Source organism: Choloepus didactylus, chromosome 8, assembly GCF_015220235.1.
Source record: "Choloepus didactylus isolate mChoDid1 chromosome 8, mChoDid1.pri, whole genome shotgun sequence".
Classification (NCBI taxonomy): Eukaryota; Metazoa; Chordata; class Mammalia; order Pilosa; family Megalonychidae; genus Choloepus; species Choloepus didactylus.
In genome coordinates this window covers 87,387,212-87,406,406 of record NC_051314.1, presented here as the reverse complement: position 1 = coordinate 87,406,406, position 19,195 = coordinate 87,387,212, and the positions used below count along the sequence as shown (strand labels likewise).

General features: G+C 38.8%; 2 protein-coding genes across 2 annotated transcripts; one reads left to right on the top strand and one right to left on the bottom strand.

Moving 5' to 3' along the window:
- Positions 1 to 1,508: 1,508 nt before the first annotated feature.
- Positions 1,509 to 6,659, bottom strand: LOC119542801 (olfactory receptor 8S1-like). Its single transcript, XM_037847448.1, has 2 exons — positions 5,897 to 6,659; positions 1,509 to 1,636 (listed from the first exon to the last, which is right to left on the bottom strand). The coding sequence occupies exons 1-2, from the start codon at positions 6,657 to 6,659 to the stop codon at positions 1,509 to 1,511; spliced, it is 891 nt and encodes a 296-aa protein (XP_037703376.1).
- A 7,870-nt stretch (positions 6,660 to 14,529) lies between these two features.
- On the top strand, positions 14,530 to 15,465 carry LOC119543115 (olfactory receptor 8S1-like). The gene has a single exon (XM_037847796.1). It carries the CDS (start codon positions 14,530 to 14,532, stop codon positions 15,463 to 15,465), a length of 936 nt encoding a protein of 311 aa, XP_037703724.1.
- Positions 15,466 to 19,195: the final 3,730 nt, after the last annotated feature.

Below are 19,195 nucleotides of genomic sequence, written 5' to 3'. Positions count from 1 at the left end.
ATAATCTTGGTTCATTAACCTTTTTATTACATCCAGCCCACTCAGGTCTTGGGAAAGGATGGGACCCTCCCCAGTCCCCTAAATCCCCCAACTCATGTAGTTTTTCCAAAACCTCTGACACTGGATCAGAAATACATCCCATTAGGAGAGTCATAATAGTCTTATATTCAAGAGAAGCAGTTTTGATCAACAGATTTCTCATTGTTACAAAGAGGGCAGGGTCATAAGTCATATCAGCCTGCCCTAGAAAAATTGCTACTTTCATAGCCTCTTCCTTTAATCACTGTACACAGTCCTTTAGCGTTAACCAGGGATGGTCAACATTAGGCCAAGAATGTTCAGATGGGTATTTATTTCCACATCCCAGTGCAACAATAGCCAATAACAAAATACCCTCATTACCATTATTGCTACCCTTGAGTTCTCATATTGCTGTTTGTACAGTAGTCTCATTTGTAATGTGGACAAATTTTTTACAATCTGTGGGATCCAATAGAATACCCAAGGTGCCACCCTCATACAATTGAACCACCCATGCAATAAGTGATTCATTAGATTTTTGTGATAATTGAGTTAAAATGTCATTAATCTCCTGTTGAGAGAAATTCTCTATTATGTCTTTTTGGTCTCTGGGACCATTCTCTTGCTCTTCCTGCCACCTCCTAAGGATAGGCTTTGCTTTCCTGGAGTCCTTAATTTCAACATTAGATAATTCATTGGAGAGTCATCCCAGACATCTCCATCCCAGTCATCAGGATCCCAATTAATTCCAGCCTTGGCGATAGCCAGGTGAACTTTAGTCAGGTTCACCTTGCCCCTTCTTTTCTTATATTTGTATTTGTCCACTCGTACTGCTGTTTGTTCAGCCACTGAGTGGTAAGCAAGTATTTGATCAGGTAACATTTGGTTTTCACATTGTAACATTGCATTTCTACTTTGCAAATCAGCAAGTAATTTTTCCTGTTGAACTAATTTCTCTATTTCTAATTGTTTTCCCTCATGAACCCTTCCATATGAAGTTAAAAGAATCCATCCTTTGCATCCCAAACTAATAGATTCCTTCCCTTTTTTTCTACTGGGACTTTATGTAAATAGTCCACTACCTCTGCAGGCTTGGCCTGTGGCAATTTCTGCAACCACCCCTCACAGACCAGCTCTGGGAACCCAAGCAGTTGCCAGAATGTTACATGGAGCTGGTTCCCACCCAGGGATCTCAAGGTTCTCACTTCTTATTTTAAAAACTTTTTTCCATAATGCCATTCTTTCAATCAAATCCTGCCAACTACGCCAATTAGTGTTTTGCTTAATTGATAGGATCAGACTCGAATGAAAGAAATAGAGACTCTCACACTACTTTAGAATTCAAAGGATAATTTATTATGGGCAAGATGCAGAATGGTGAAGTGCATGTTTTAGTTACTCCCCTGGGGCAGATGGTAGAGAGCCAGGAACTGTGGAATGGATGCCACAGAGGACTATGAATTTGGGCACATGTCATACAACAGTCTTCAGTACATGGACCAGCTGAGATCAGTGAAATCTGTATGTTCTGGTAGCTGGACGCCCACGCTCCTCCCTGCCATGCACAACAGATGGTTTTGCAGCTGGTCTTCTGCGGGAGGAGGGGTCATTGGTGCTGGGAACCAGGAGGAAGAACTGCAGTTACAACACTGATTAACAAGCTCAAACTGCTGAACAAAAACACCAATCACATATCAACTGAGACCAGACATTGGAGAATCTGGGAACAGTCAGCCTAGCAGAGAGGAGATAGGGCCAACAGAAACAGCAGAAAAAGCAAAAACAAAAACAGACTTTTGGAGTTGGGGGTGAATATAATATGGAGAAGGGCTGGGCTCAAACAGAATCAAGCACATATGCAAACCCAGGGGCCAGGGCCCTTTTCTGAAAAACTGGTTTTTCTGGATTCATCTTTGCTACTCAATTGCTCTCCAATTCCTTGTTGTTTTTTTTTTTTGTATATCAATAACCCATCAGAACTGCAAGGACAGAAGTAAAGAGCATTTCTTTAAATAGTCTATACTTGGCCTTTCTTTTTTTTTTTAATTTTTCTCTTTTTTTTTTTTTAATAACTATTCTAAGCAGCCCAGTACAAAAACCTCAAAGACTTGCAATGTGGGCCCAGGCAAGAGCAGAGGTGAGATAGCGCTGAGAGACAAAGCAATAAGCATAGTGGGGGAGAAAATTTGCTAAAGATGATAACTTTCTCAAGGAAAGGGGGCATGGCCTAGCTCCAGTGGCATCCCTACTCTGGGGAACTCAGAACCCAGGGGCTGGAATTCAGAAACCAGCTTCAGTTAGCCACACCCCTGACAGAGACAGGGTCACCAGGAGAACTAAAGGCTCCATACCTCCTCACTGGTAGGGGAGCTACAAACTGACAAGTGCCACCTGCTGGATAGCACAGGAAAAACACAGAGTCTAAAGGCCTCACAGGAGGGTCTCATACTCAAGAAAACACCATACCCTACTCCTGAGACCTGGGCCTCACTGGACTGGGAAAACCTGACTGGGGTTGACATACCTGAGGAGACCTTCACACAAAAAGGCTACACAGAGGCAGGGTAAGAAACAGAAAAACAAGAGGTGAAAAACTCTGATCAACTAAAGAGAACCTAAGTTAAAGGTCTAGAATAAGCTGAACTGAACACCAAAGGTTAGAGAACAATGCCAACCAACAAGAAAAACCTAGGTAAAACAGTTAAAACAAGCTCCAGAATAAACTAAGCAAGAAAGCCAGATGCCTAGACAACTTAAGATTGTCAACTCATTGAGCCATACTAGGAAACATGAAAATATGGGCCAGCAGAAGGAACAAACTAATAGTTCAGCTGAGATACAGGAGTTGAAGCAATTAATGCTAAATCAGTGCAATGAACTGATGGAAGAACTAATTAAAGATGATCAAACAAATCGAAATCAATTCAAAAATCAAGTCAATGATCTGAGAGAAGACATAGCAAAAGAGATGAAGGTATAAGGAAGACACTGGATGACCATAAAGAAGAATTCATAAACTTGAAAAAACAAATGGCAGAACTTATGGGAATGAAGGGCATAATGGAGGAGATGAAAAAGACAATGGAGGGATACAACAGATTTGAAGAGGCTGAAGAAAGGATCAGTGAATTGGAAGACAAGAGATTTGAATTCACACACACAAAAGAACAGATGGTGAAAAATATAGAAAAATACGAGCAAGGTCTTAGGGAGCTGAGTGACAACACAAAGCACACAAATATACATAGTATGGGTGTCCCAGAGGGAGAAGAGAGGAGAAAAGGGACAGGAAGAAAAATAGAAGAAATACTGAAAATTTCCCAACTCTTAGGAAAAACAGAAAATTATACATTCAAGAAGTACAGCACACCCCAAACAGAATAGATCCCAATAGACCTACTCCAAGACACTTACCTATCAGAGTGTCCAATGTCAAAGACAAAGACAGAATTCTGAAAGCAGCAAGAGAAAAGCAATCCATCATATATAAGGGAAGCTTGATAATACTATGTACAGATTCCTCCACAGAAACCATGAAGGCAAGAAGACAGTGGTACAATATATTTAAGATACAAAAAGAGAAGAACTGCCAACCAAGAATTCTATATTCAAAAATAAGGGAGAGATTAAAATATTTTCAGACACACAGACACACAGAGTTTGTGAATAAGAGACTGGTGCTACAAGAAATACTATAGGGAGTGCTACAGGCTGATAGGAAAAGACAGGAGAGAGAGATTTGGAAAAGAGTGTAAAAATAAAGATGATCATGAAGGGTAAAAGGAGAGAGAGGAAAAAATAAGACATGACATATAAAATCAAAAGGCAAAATGGTTGAAGAAAGTATTGCCCTTATATTAATAACACTAAATGTTAATGGATTAACTCCCCAATAAAAGACACAGACTGGCAGAATGGATTAAAAAACAGGATCCATCTATATGCTTTCTAAAAAAAATTCACTTTAGACACAAGGACAAAAATAGGCTGAAAGTGAAAGGTTGGAAAAAGATATTTCATGCAAACAGCAACCAGGAAAAAAGTGGGAGTAGCTATATTAATACCAGATAAATTAGTGTTTAAAAGTGAAACAATTAAAAAGACAAAGAAGGACACTTTATATTAATAAAAGGGTCAATTCATCAGGAAAACATAACAATCACAAATATTTATGCACCAAGCCAGAGTGCCCCAAAATTCAGGAGGCAAACACTGAGAGCATTGAAAGGAGAAGTAGATACCTCTACAATAATATTTGGAGACTTCAATACACCACTCTTATCACTGGATAGAACATCTAGACAGAGGATCAATAAGGAAACAGATGTTAAATTGTGTGATAAATGAACTAGACTTCACAGACATTTATAGAACACTACACCCCACAACAGCAAAATACACAATTTTCTCAAGTGCTCATGGAACATTCTCTAGGATAGACCACATGTTGGGTCACAAAGCAAGTCTCAACAAATTTAAAAATATTGCTATTATAAAAAACACTTTCTTGGATCGTAATGGAACGAAGTTAGAAATAAGAAATAGGCAGAAGACTGCAAAATTCACAAATATATGGAGACTAAACAACACACTCTTAGAAAACCAGTGGGTAAAGGAAGAAATTACAAGAGAAATTAATAAATACCTTGAGGCAAATGACAATGAAAACAGAATATATCAAAACTCATGGAATGCAGCAAAGGCGGTGCTGAGAGAGAAATTTATTGCCCTAAATTCCTATATTAAAAGAGAAGAGAGAGCAAAAATTGAGGAATTAACTGTTCACCTGGTGGAACTAGAGAAAGAACAGCAAACTAATCCCAAAGCAAACAGAAGGAAGGAAATAACAAAGATTAGAGCAGAAATATATGAAATTGAGAACAGGAAAACAATAGAGAGAATCAACAAAAGCAGAAGAAAATCACAAAATTGATGGACCCGCTAGGTAGGCTAACAAAAAGAGAGAGAGAGAATGCAATCACAAACAGGAAAGGAAACAATATAACTACTGATCCTTCAGAAATAAAGGAGATAATGAGAAGATACTGTGAGTAACTATATACTAACAAACTAGACAACTTAGACAAAATGAACAACTTCCTAGAAAAGCATAAACAACCATCATTGACTCGAGAAGAAACAGACAACCTCAACAAACCAATTACAAGTAAAGATATCGAGTCAGTTATCAAAAAGTTCCCCAAAAAGAAAAGCCCAGGACCAGATGGCTTCACATGTGAATTCTACCAAGCATTCAAGAAAGAATTAGTACCAATCCTGCTCAAACTCTTCAAAAAAATTGAGGAAGAGGGAAAGCTACCCAACTCATTCTATGAAGCCAACATCACCCTAGTACCAAAACCAGACAAAGATACAACAAAAAAAGAAAATTACAGACCAATCTCTCTAATGAATATGGATGCAAAAATCTTCAGCAAAATCCTTGCAAATCGAATCCAGCAGCACATTAAAAGAATTAAACACCATGACCAGGTGGTGTTTATTCCAGGTATACAAGGCTGGTTCAACACAAGAAAATCAATTAATGTAATACACCACATCAATAAGTCAAAGCAGAAGAACCACATGATCATCTCAATCAATGCATAAAAGTGAAAACAAAGGCAAACACTATAATGCCTCACCAATATGGACTAACTACAGAATTGAACCTTAGAGCACAGCTTATCTTGGGAATGCTTATTGTAATGGTCCCTAGATTGTAAGCACTTACAGCAGTCACATCTATTCCTGAATTGTAACGGCTGTCTCTGGATTCTGAGATGCCGATCCCTTTGTCTATAACCTGATCAATCCCTGAAACTTTGGGTATCTGTGTGACACATGAAACTCAGAGCTAGAACTTGGCTGATACGAATGTCAGTATTAGCAGAACCATAGAACAAGCTCATTGCAGTGAGGTGACAGGAGCAGGTGGAGAAGGCCTTGCTTCTGCCAGTTGTGGAGCTGATGCTCAGGATGGTGGAGACAATGCAGGTGTAAGAGAAGAAGATCAGGAGAAATTTTGCAGAGGCATGCGGGAAGGCAGAACAGATCAGAACCACAAAGTTGCTGGAGACATCAGAGCAGGACAGAGGGAACAGAGAGGGCAGCTCACAGCTGAAGTGAGACATAATGTGAGCCTCACAGAAGTCCAAATTCCAAGCCAGGAGGGTGTCGATGAGAGCGTCCAGAAAGGCCAGTCCCCACGAGGCCCACACCAGACCCTCACACAACTGGCCATAGAGCAGAGGGTGGCAGATGGCTGCATAGCGGTCATAGGCCATCACTGCGAGCAGGCACACTTCTGTCCCAGCCGTGGCAAACACAAAGAAAACCTGAGCCAGGCAGCCCTCTACTGAGAAGGATTTCACCTGAGAAAGAAGTTTCTCCAGCATTTTGGGCTCAGTGACTGAGGAGTAGCAGAGGTCCAGGAAGGAGAGGTGACTCAGGAAGAAGTACATGGGGGTGTGGAGGTGGGAATCCGTCCTGATCACCAGCAGCAGCATCAGGTTCCCCATCAGGGTTAGGAGGTAAATCCCCAGGAAGAGCACGAAGAGCACAGCCTCCATGTGGTGGTTGTCAGACAGTTGGAGGAAGATGAACTCGGTGACGGTGCTGTGATTCCCTAAGGCCATTATGGAAGATGCTCCTCTGGAATAAACACAGAGTCAGAGCTGAAGAATTCACCTTCACTCCTGCCACCTCAGGGTTCCCTTATCATTATATGTAAACAGAGCTCTGTCCTCAGCTGCTCATTTTTTTCTCCTGGGTTTCTTTTGTATTCCTTCCCTCCCTGGATCCTTCCCTGACCTGATGGCTGACTGCACAACACCCAACCCTGAATCAACCCATTTTTTATCTTCCCCTTGGGGCTCCTCCAGTACAAATGACACACTTTTTCTGGCTAGTCATGACTAACTGGTTCCATTTCCTTGAATTGGCCCCTGCTTTCATCCTGCAACACCTCTGTTCAACTTTGCATGTGGCACACTTCCTTGAGAAGCAATTTTAATCATCTGCTTTCCTCAGTCACAGTCTTATACTCTCCTCAGAAAAAAACTTACCATGGTACCATACTACTTAACTACAACATGCTGTATTTGTTGTATTTTTACTGTTTACAAGATATATCCTGTTAGTCAATACAATGGGCAGCTTTAATATATGTGTGGGGGAGTTGGGAATGGGGAATATGGAAGGAGATTGATAAATCTGTAGTTTGAAAATTAAATACAACTGAGTCGAGAATTGATAAAACTTGTTCACTTCTCCAGTTTGAACATTCAAGAGTTGTATGCAATAACGTGAGCCATTTCCAGAGCTCCTACTGAATAAAGATGAACTTTTCTCATTGCGTTTGGACTAACCATCCTTTACAGTAACACTTCCACCCACAGTGACTCTGATATATACGGCCTTGTGTGGGTCCTGATGACAGATAGCTCAAATGGTTGCCCAGGTGGTTCTAATGTGCCTTCAGGCTGGAGGATGAAGTGGTTTCGATGCACCAATTAATTGGTCAGGCCAGTCTTGCCCTCATGCCCTCATGACTTCCCTATCATTCTGCTTTTACTTCAGCTAATGCTCTGCTGACATTTTCTGCCATCCAATACTGTCTAATGTCATTTACTTGTCAACACTCACCCCATTATCTGCCTCCGCCATTATATCTATCATGATTACTTCCTTCTCTACCCTCGCAGATTATGGAAAAGACATTACTTTGGTGTTAATTATGTTCAAGGTATTGTTAAACATTTTGCTTTTTCCCTATTTAATTATCACAGCAAAACCATGAAGGCTGTATTTTCCAAAATTTTAGAATGTGGAACTGAAGTTGACATTGTTACAGTAATTTACCTATGTTGAGAGATTAAATTAATGGACAAGCTTTACAACCATCCCAGGTCCACATAGCTATAATCTCTCTCCATTTCACTGCAGCCTGATTGGCTGACATGCATTTTCTAAGCATGTCTGCTTCTCTCCACTCTGTACTCCATGGGTGTCCTCACCCTCTTAACTGTTCTGTACTTCCACTTGTATATTTAAATTGTTCTAGCATTTAGTAGAATGTGTGAGTGGCGATTCTTTTTTCTCCAATCCAATTGCCACTTCATGTAGGATAGGGAATGGGATCCAGTTCCATATATCATATTACCTTCCTGAAGACACGGCAGAATGAAGAATATGATGGGTTCTAATCAAAATTAGTTGATGAAGAAAGAATAAAAAGATGACACAATCGGACTGACCATGCATTTCTCTTCTTCAGTATTGTCCCCAGCTGGACATTCCAGTTTCAGAAATAGACAAAGCATGATGAAAACTGGGAAGGGGAAGAGAATGGAAAGGAAATGTGAGGATTAGGGCTGATTTTGTAGTAGAGGTGAAACTCATTTTCCGCCAGCTGTGTAGAGCAAGAAAAAGAATTATCTTCTAAGTACTAACTAGCACCTAAATATTTTTCTCCAACAAGAAGCTTATACTTCATAACTCATTTCTGATCACATCTAGAGGGTTGCTTATAACCATTACACTTAATGCATCTCTATTTGAAAACTTATCTATTGTTTATCAATTTAATTTGCCTGCTAATCTTTTATTTAATCATTCCATCTGTAAATTCAGTTATCTATCCCTCTATGTCTCCATTCATTCACTTATTCATTATTCATCCATTCTTTCTATTATCTAATTTTTGAAATGTTTACTATTTTGCCCTCTATTTTTAATAGTTTGGGCAAAAAAACTTGTGTAAACTTTACACCTTGTATAAACTTTGTTAAACTGCTCTGTTAATACACATATTTTTTCTGTTTTCTGAATTGTACTTTCCTATATCCAGGGTCAAATCCCATGACTAATTTCTCCTTTTCATACCCAACTTGAAACCTGACCCATCTTTACACACTCAGACTCTATTCCTTCTTTAGTCCTCTTGCCTATCATAGTAACTTTATCCAGTAATCTTGGTCTGCCCACTGAATTCAGAATCATGCCTGAATCCTCCAATTTTCCCCTGATAACAGACTCTGACACTGTTTTCCTGAATAGGACTCACCATAACAATTTTTATTCCTTCTGATCTAGCCTATATCTCTGTCCCTGCTCTTCCTAGCATTCCCCACTATCCTCTTAAGTATTTAGTCAAGTTTCCATAATCCAAACCCTAGCAGATCCAAATTCAAGCTACCTTTCAGTTTGGTCTTGTGAGTTATCTTCAGCACAGTGTAGTAGCAAAATCAATCCAGATTTTGCTTTTGGATGAATGACCAGATGGAGAAGTATAATTAGAAATCTAAATTAGACCCCATTTCCATAAGCCAGTGGGTATTTTACAGTTTCACATCTTCAAGATTAAACTATGACATTTGTCACTATCACTCAGTCATGTAGCTTTCTTTTCTCATGGATTTCATCACCTAGCTTCAAAAATTTCTCTAAAATCTTATCTAAGAATTGACACAATGACCACTAAATTATTTTGCAGAGAGATGTTCATAAAATTCATCCCTTTGGCAGAAGAAATAACCTGCAAGACAGGTAAAGATCAATGCACAGCCTTCCTGTGTTTTCCCAAATGAGGTTGCAGACAGAAGGATGTTTCCACTCACAAGCCTTCCTCAAAGCCCACCAAACATCCAATAGTTTCCATTCAATTTCATAGAATCAGCCTAGAATTTTCAAAGGACCATTCTCAATGGAATCCCCTAAGACTATTATAAATTTCTGCTAGCTGTCTTAATGACTATAAACTTGAGCTTCAGGCTGTGACTCAGAGAAAAATTCAGTTCCTCTGTCTCCTGGGCTGACTGGCTAAGCCATCCAATTATTGACTGCCTAGTCATATATCTGCCTTACTGAAGGGATATATGTGTGAATCACTCACTTCACAGATTATCCTAGGAAAGTATTAAGAAAAATAGAGTGAACAAAATAAAGTGATACCGCTGTTCATGAGCCTATAGCTATCTCATAGAAGATCTTCCAATGTTTCTTCTGTTTTATTGGTTTATTTTATTTATTTATTTTTGAGGGTTTTAGAGGCCTAGTGGATACTGGAAGAGAAAGACAGGACCAAGTCAGCACTTCAAGGATGTGAGCACTGAAGCTTCGGAGTAATCCATGGCGATGCCTTTACTGTGATTTATCAAGAGAGAGAGAAAAAATCATCTGTAGTCCTGTAATTGGGCTATAAAGAGATTGGTTCTAATGACTATAGAGGTGCCTGGCCCAGGAAAAGACTAGAGCAACAGGAACCTTTCTGAGCCCTAAGAACACTGAACTTGGTAATGTCCTCTATGATTCACTGAAGTTTCCTCCTTTCTTTCTCTCCTGAGCACTTCCTTCCCTTTCCTCAGATGATCTCTCTTTCTGGCTCTCTGCAATGCATGTTTTCACCCTGAGACTTCTGATAGACTTTCTCTGTGCTAGAGAATAAGCCTCCAAAATCAGTGCAGACTTCCACATTTTCTGTGCAATGTGGTCTATGTGTTCACCTAAACTGAGCAGCTACCTGGGGAAAACACTTTGGCATCAGAGAATAATGTTTGGCAATGGGAATGGAGATTTCATGCATTCCAACTTCAAACTCAGCATTAGTTACCCGTGCTCTAGGACTATAATAAAGGTAGGCACAGTAGCTGGAGTATAACAGTTAAAAGAGGTGTGGATAGTCTATTTTTGGTCCTTAGCTTGGACCAATTACATCTGCCATAGAAAGTTAATTTTCAGGCTTTACTAATTGCTTTCATCTTTAAAATTGATCAGAACAATGAAAGTGCTGAAACAATTAGGGGTAGGGATTCATAGCTGCAAAACATTAAAGAAAAAAATTTTATTCATTGATGTTATTTTTCCATGCCCAATTATTTTCACTGCTCCCTAGTCTAAGGACTTTCAAACCCATGGTATTTATGCTATTCCAGAGTATCCAAGCCCCCCAATTTTGGTCAGGTAGAGTACTTTTCCATGCTCAGTGACTAAGTGAATCACTGGATCTTATTCTCTTCACCTTCTAATTAACACATCAATTCCAGCATTTGTGAAATTAATTAACATTTTTAAATTAAATTCTTTTGAGGTTGACAAAATGTTAAGAATCCTATGTTACATGTCTCTTGTTCAAGGAATGTTTCTGTGCTACCTATCTCCATGAAAAGGATGTGATATGTTACATGTCAAACTGCTAGTTCAAATTCTGACTCCACTTCTTGCTAACTCTGTGAGTTTGGGCACATTTTCTACCAGCTTTTTGCCTCAGTTCCTCATCTGTTCAAAACTAGAAGGGATAAGGATATAAACAGTCACTATTTCATAGGATTGGTGTGAGAAATCAGTATCTTGCTTAATACATGTAAAGCCTGGAACAGTGTTTAGCACTATCTTCTTCACTATCATTAGTATTATTCTCCTCATTATTCATTAGGACTGAAAGTGTTTATGTTGGGACTGGTTTTGAAGGGCTATCCTATGTTTAAATGTGGATAAAGGGTAGAACTGGATGACTCTTAGTATACCCCCAAAATTTAATACCCAGTAATGTATAAAGTGGTATTATACTGAATGCTCTCATATTGCTATCACATGCAAATTGTAACCCAGGTTCCCATTGAGGCATCACACAAAAATAACTTCAGCAAAGATACATATTATCCCTTCTCCAGCCAATACAGATCTAGGCTGAAACATTCCATTTCAGTGAGAATTGAAGGCACTGTGATCCCTCTTAGGGGTAAGTAAGCATAAGATGGAAAGCAAATTAATCAAAGCAATTTTCTGCTTAATTCGCAAGGAAAATATCAAATGCAAGAAAATTCATATTCTTGAAGACAGTGGCTTTCATTTACTTACGTGTTTTATTGTTGTTGTTAATTGCTGGGTTAGACACCAGCAAAATTGTTTGCTTCCAACAGGATTTGACAAATACAGAAATAAGTGGACCTCTTCAAAGTAGAACTTTTGAGCAGGTCGTGTTCACTCAGTGCTGAGTTTGGATTGATTTGAGACATCTATGATGTGTATTATTCTACTAGGCAGAACTGATATATACACTGAATCTCTGGAGGTCCAATAGGTTGGGAAGTTATGAGATTATTCAGTATTAATAGTGGGAAAACAAATAGAAAGGACAAGATTTGGGTAGGTGGATGGGCATGATAATTCAATGTTACTGTGAGTCCTTTGGGTACCCCCAGTGACAGACTCCATGGTATCATGACAAAGATACAGGTTACATGGCTGACTAAAATGTCAGTGGGACTGGGCAAACTGTGTGAATTTACCAAGCCAGGCATGAGGTTTCATGAAAAGGAATAATCCAAGTGTATAGCCCAAATCAGGTTTCAAGTTCTGCAAGAGTAAAAAGTTTAAGAAGAGAATTTAGTCCTGGATTCTAAGTTTTGGCTACATTAAATCTAAGGAGAAAAACAGAGTATTTATATAACCGTTGAACATTGGTCTATACTAGTTTGTCTTCCTCCCAATCCCTCTCAAAATCTGATATGAAGCAGAAAATATGTGAATATTTCTTATCTGAATAAATGTGTTTGTAGAGAGATAGTAGAAGAATAACAATAGAAAGGTGGATTATTAATGGAATAGATGAATATGAAAATGAATAGATAAATAGACAAATGAACTAAAGGATAAATGGATGGTGACAGAAGGGTGGCTGGCTGGTGTTACTTCACTATCATGGATTTAAATACTCTTCTAGTATAGGCAAAAGTAGGCTAGTGGATGTGGGATGACTCCGTGGCTACAGGGATCTGGTAGTCGATGGAGGGACACAAGTAAATCCCACTCCCTGACCCTCCATAGCTGCAAAAGTCAGACACCCTCCCACCCCATTTCTTTGCCTTCACTTTCTATTTATCTTTAGTACTCAGTTTTTCTGAAGTTTATGAATTTGGAGTCTTTCCCTGAAAATATTAGCTACACAGTCTTTACTATTAACTTAATTATTTTCTTTTCTTTAGCAAATACTCATTGGAATTCTACTACATGCAATTTCATTCACTGGGACAAGTATCTTGGATGCAAAATACTACAAAGCACAATCATTGCCATCCAAAATTATTATGTCATGGAGAGGGGGAAAATAAACACTCTACACAAATGCTATATTACCTACCAGAATAAGAGAGTGATTCATCTGATGTGTCATACAGGGAAAAGAATTAATGATTATGAGCAGATAGACTAGATCAGACTGTGGAGAGAAGCAGGAATGCATAAAACATCCTTAACAGAGAGATATTTGGCCAGAACAGCAAAAGCACATTCCTGAAATCAGAGAGGTGAGAGTGGCAATAATGTTGTTAAACTGTTAGTAAGATGCCCAAATAGTTTTGTTTTGATATTTGAAAAATCTTAGTGCAATGATTTGTGCCTAACTGATTCTGGGGTTAAAAATATAAGTGTTTAGGGTGGTCAATACTTAGCAGTCAATCAATGAATAATAGTTGTTCAATCATTATACATACGGGTGAGTTCAGAAAATGATGTGATAAAGGAAATTCTCAGAAAGAAGTTGAAATTTTGATGAGAGGTAAGTATTAATAAGATTTAGATCAAAAGATTGGGCATTCCATGTGGAACACAAGCTTGAGAAACGGGAAAGAGAGGGATAAGCCCATGCGGTGATCTGAAGGACACTAGTCTGCCCTCAGCATTAAGGTCCTCCCGAGGGCAGAATCTGGACAATCACAAAAGTGAATAGATGCCGGATGATAGAGGACATGAAGGACCAAGGCTTGATTGGAAGGCACTTCATGGTAATATGACCTCCTGTCTTTGGTCCTCCTTAATGGAGTCAAATCTTGACTATTGATATTATCAATTTAGACAAGTTATATAATATCTTGTACTCAATTTCTTTCTACAGCAAGATGTATACACAAAATTACTCCCTTATTCCTTCTATCCCATCCTCCAAATAAGACACAAAATAATACTCAAACACACACACATACACACACGCGCGCACACACACACACACACACACTACACATAACAATCCAGTGCCTACATATTAGTCTTGGTCCAATTACAAAATGGACAAATTGTTTGTAAGTGCCTGGTGACAAAGCTAACAGAAGACAAAATAATACCAAAATAATATCATCATGACTAAGTTATGAATGGGAATAAAAGTCTAAGTAACAGGGCAGAGAAGACCTGTTTTGGGACATCCCCTCTAGAAAGAACAAAAGAATTTACAAAACATAGGGAATATTTTTCAGCACCGTTATCCAAAGAGACTATTAGTCATAGTTCAGATTGAGAATAGTTATAAATTTCTTCACCAATCTCTGAGATAGACCATCAGCCATGAGGTGTTATCATGGGATAAGAATTGAAGGAAAATATCAGCACAAGGAAGAAAGGATACAAAGGAATCAGTAAGAGGAGGAAGCTTCAACCCTTTGGTAATTGAGTGCTATTAAAAGAGGTTTCAGGTTTGTCCATATTTTTATTTCTAGGGAGCAGCCTCTTTCAATGGACTTGGGGAATCACAGCATCATCCTCGAGTTCATCCTCCTTGGACTGTCTGCTGACCCCCATGTCCAGGCTCTGCTCTTTGTGCTGTTCCTGGGAATTTACATCTTGACCCTGATGGGGAACCTGTTGATGCTGCTGGTTGTCAGGGGAGATTCTCACCTCCACATGCCCATGTACTTCTTTCTGAGTCACCTCTCCTTCCTGGATTCTTGCTTCTCTTCTGCCACAGTGCCAAGGCTGCTGGAGAATCTTCTGTCTCACAGGAAAACCATCTCTGTAAGAGGCTGCCTGGCTCAGGCCTTCCTTGTGTTTGAGTCTGGGGGCACAGAAGCCTGCCTGCTCTCAGTGATGGCCTATGACCGCTATGTTGCCATCTGCCACCCCCTGCTCTATGGACAGATGATGAGCAACCAGCTCTGTAAGGGGCTAGTGTGGGTGTCCTGGGGACTGGGCTTTATGGATGCATTCATCAACATCCTTCTAGCTATGAACTTGGATTTCTGTGGTGATAAGACCATCCCCCACTACAGCTGTGAGCTGCCCTCTCTCTTCCCTCTATCCTGCTCTGATGTTTCCACCAATTTTACAGTCCTGCTCTGCTCCAGTATCCTGCATGGAATTGGAACCTGCTTCCTAATTGCTTATTTCTACATCTCCATTGTCTCCACGATCCTGAGTATCAGCCCCTCCTCAGGTAGAAGCAAGACCTTCTCCACCTGCTCCTCCCACCTCATTGTAGTGCTCCTGTTTTATGGTTCATCTATTCTTCGTTATCTAATGCCAGTCTCGGGCTCACCATTGGAGTTGATCTTCTCTATACAGTATGGTGTAGTTACTCCCTTAGTGAATCCCATCATCTATAGCCTGAAAAACAATGAGGTGAAAGCAGCTCTGAGAAGGGCCTTGAGAAAATATCTCCAATATATCAGGTAGCTGACCTCAGGAGGTTGAAATGGAATTATTATAGCAATGTATTTCATGAATGATAATAAGATTGTTTCTTGGTTTCCTTTGATAGTGGATGCAAAAAGATGTCTTCGAAATTGACAGAGTTTTTTTGGGGGGGCCAGGGGGGGTAAGGTGAAGAAGGATGCTCTAGTTTTCTCTGGCTTAGAGGCAGTCAAATGGTCAAATAACCATGTTAACCCAGTCATTTTCCATAGAAAGACTTTTGGTTGCATTGATGGGTCTCCAACCTATCTTGTTTTCTTTACTATGCATTTCAGTGAGCAATCTAGTCAAGTGCCCAGCACTGCACAGAAGGGAACCTAGAGCAACCCTGAGGATCTGGAGTCTGAGGTAAGTGAGAGAGTTGGGAAAGAGGGAGTGCAGTAATTGGCAAATTATATATTTCAATTTTGAGAGTCCTGTGCTTAGAACAGGTGAGAGTCCCCAGGGGAGGTAAGACAACCTGAGAAGAGAGGATACATATGGAGAGCCACCAAAAGGGAATTTCTAAAACGTCTCAGAATAAATTTAAAGAAAGATAAAGCTATGATTTTGTAAAGTAGACAATTTAGCAGAAAGGTTTTGGGGTACAACAGGACAAGATAGAAAGGGCAAGTTTCAGTGGAAAAAAAGCAAATGTGTCAGAGAAAGGAAAACAGGAATTTGGAGTTCAGGCAGCTGAGCAATGCGGAACATCTAGATGTGTTAAGTCAAGGGTGTGCCTGATCCAGACGTTTGACAAATGGCTACTTGGGGCCACAGTGAAGGAAGGAAATTCTCCCCAGAATTCCACTGTAGACACAAGACTGGGACTTGAGGAGGAAAGGGATATGGGATGGGGGTGGGGGTTCAAAATTATGAGGACACAAGCTGGGTTCCCAGCCAAGTATCTAACAGACCACATTTTTGGTCTTCTTCCCATGCGTTGTCTTTCCCACTTCTTTTCTGATAGCTTGTTTGTTTTGGGAATGAAACAACAAACATTTATTCTCTCACAGTTCTGGAAGCTAGAATTCTGAATCAAGAGTTTTTGCTTGTTTGTTTGCTTTATCTTAATTTTTAAATTGTTTATAGTGATTACATATATATAACACAAAATATCTCATTTTAACCATTTTAAGTGTACAATTCAGTGCCATTAATTACATTCACTATATGTACAACCATCACCACCTACCTTTACCAAAACTTTTTCAACAGAAACTTTGTCCCCATTGAGCAAAAACTCCCCTTTCCATTCCCCCATCTCATGGCAGCCTCTGATCCCCCTTTTTTCCCTTTAAATTTGTTTTCTAGTGTATATACACAACCTAAAATCTCCCCTTTTAACCATTTTCACATATATAATTCAGTGTTGTTAATTACATTCACAATGTTTTGCTTCTGTCACCACCATCCATTACCCAAACTTTGCAATCAACTCCAATAGAAATTCTGTACAATTTAAGCATAACTTCCCATTCCCTAACCTTAAACCCAGTATGTGATAATCTAGATTCTAGATTCTGTCTCCATACCCCTTCCACTTCTGGATGCCCCTTTTCGCACTGCAGCACACAGTAAACTAAAGGCTTTCTGCAGAGCTCCCATTCCATCAACTACCCAAATTTTCATTTGATCAAACACCTAGGATAAATGAACAGGTAATTTTTTAAAATGTCATTTTTCCACAATGATCAATTCCTTTAGAGTCATATTCATTTTGAGTCTTCTGTTACAAATTTTTCCAAATTTCTTAGAATGGAAATTATTACTTCCACCAGCATATTGTCTGCTTCAGGGAATATTTTCCCATTTCAGAGAATTATAAATATTTTTAGTATATGGTTAAAAAAAAAAGTCCTCTTGGATTTCACATTCTAACATCAATTTTATGCTTTATATGTTTTCTAATAAAATTAGATTTTTATACACTTTACCTGCTTTACAATTATTCTCATATTTGCTGTTATCACATGTAATTTTCTTATTCAAATTGACAATAACTAGTCAACTGGATGTACATGACTTCATACTGAGATTTCTCTATATTGGAAGCAGAGTATAAGAGCACAATGGGAAACTGATTTTCCTGAGAACCATGCTCTTTGATTTAGGACAGAAATAGAAAAACAAAAGAACATGGCCAAAAGCTGCTTCCAGTTTTTTGTTTTTTGTTTTTTTTTTTTAAAAGCTCCTTGTAATTTCTTATAGGAGGAAAAAACCCCAACTTTTAGCACTGATATTTTGAATTGCTCTGTTAAAGAATTTTCTCTGCCTAGAAAACAAATACACATGAAAAAACACTTCACTTAGAGCTGAAGTTTGACCTTGTGCTTTCATATGCTGTCTTTTTCTCAAGGATTGATGATCATTTGCTAATAATCAACAGGTAATAATATTTTGTAATCCCATCAAATGACTGTATATGTTTCTGCTTTCTTGTGACTCTGTTAATGTTTAACTGTTGTACCTTAAAGGTGAAATCAGTAACTATGCGTAATGTAACCAAGGTACTGGGCTTACAGAGTTGTTTGTTACATAAAGAAAAAATTTTAAATGCTGTTGCAAAACTAATGAGTTAAACCATTTTTAAAATTTATTTCTTCTTTCCTCCTTTTTTTGCCCACAAATAGTATTAGGGTAGCTTGCTTAGTCAAAGAAGAGAGATTAAACAAGGATAAAAATTTTGACAGCACAGAATTGCCATCATTTCATTGCCTTGATTCTGTGTCCTAGATGCAAAAGAAGTCTGTGGCTTTTAACTGTTGACAAATAAATTGTGATTGTAAAATGTGCAGTTTGTTTGTGTTTGAATTATGGAATTTTTTCAGATATAATAAACCATGACTTTTTGGCTGCTCAACATTTATTGTCTCTTTTTGTGAATTTATTTTTAGGCTCTTTTTTATAAAGAAAGTTTCAAAGTTGCTATGTACGAGGGTTCTCATAGAGCAACTGAGACACCGATGTTGCCACCAACCTCATTGTCTTGGTCCCCTCAACACTCCTGCATACTTTTTTACATTCTCCCTGATTGTCTTCTACACATGCACATCATCTCCACATCCTGAACATCAGCTCCACCACAGGCAGAAGCAAGGCTTCTCTATCTGCTCCTCTCATCTCACTGCAGGGAGCTGCTTCTATGGCTCAACTTTATTCCCTCATCTCGTGTCATCTCTGGAATTGAACTTCTTAATAAAATAGGATATTGTCACTCCTCTAATGAATCTCCAGATCTATAGCCTGAAAAAGAAGTTGGTGATTGCAGCTCTGAGAACATTGGGAAAATATTTCTAATCTTGGCGACTTGCACACTATGGATAGAAATAATGAAGAATTAGGTTATACCTACATGCAACTTGGTATCTGGTATGTTCACATTAAGCAGTATTTCCTGATTGCTTATAATATGACATGCTACAAGGTACCTTACAATGTACCCACCCATTTATGGTATATATTCTTTTGATGTGTCATATACATAGAGATATTAAATGAACAAGTTTATTGATAAGACTCAAGACAATGGTGTATAAGCATGAATCTTTTTTTCTCAAGTAACTCTTACCTATTTTAGAAGGGGTTTTAATATTTTGATCTCTATTTATTGAAATATAACATATATAGAGAAAAGTACAAAGCTCTGGGATGTATGCCATGATGAATTCTCTCAAAGTCAACACAATCAAGATAACAACAACCTGAACTAGTGCCCAATTTGAAACACTAT

Coding starts and splice junctions, on each gene's coding strand:
- LOC119542801 (XM_037847448.1), bottom strand. CDS start 6,659: ATGGCCTTAGGGAATCACAGCACCGTCACCGAGTTCATCTTCCTCCAA. Junction 1,637..5,896: donor TTCTGCTAATACTGACATTC/GTATCAGCCAAG, acceptor CCTGGTTCCCAG/CACCAATGACCCCTCCTCCC.
- LOC119543115 (XM_037847796.1), top strand. CDS start 14,530: ATGGACTTGGGGAATCACAGCATCATCCTCGAGTTCATCCTCCTTGGA.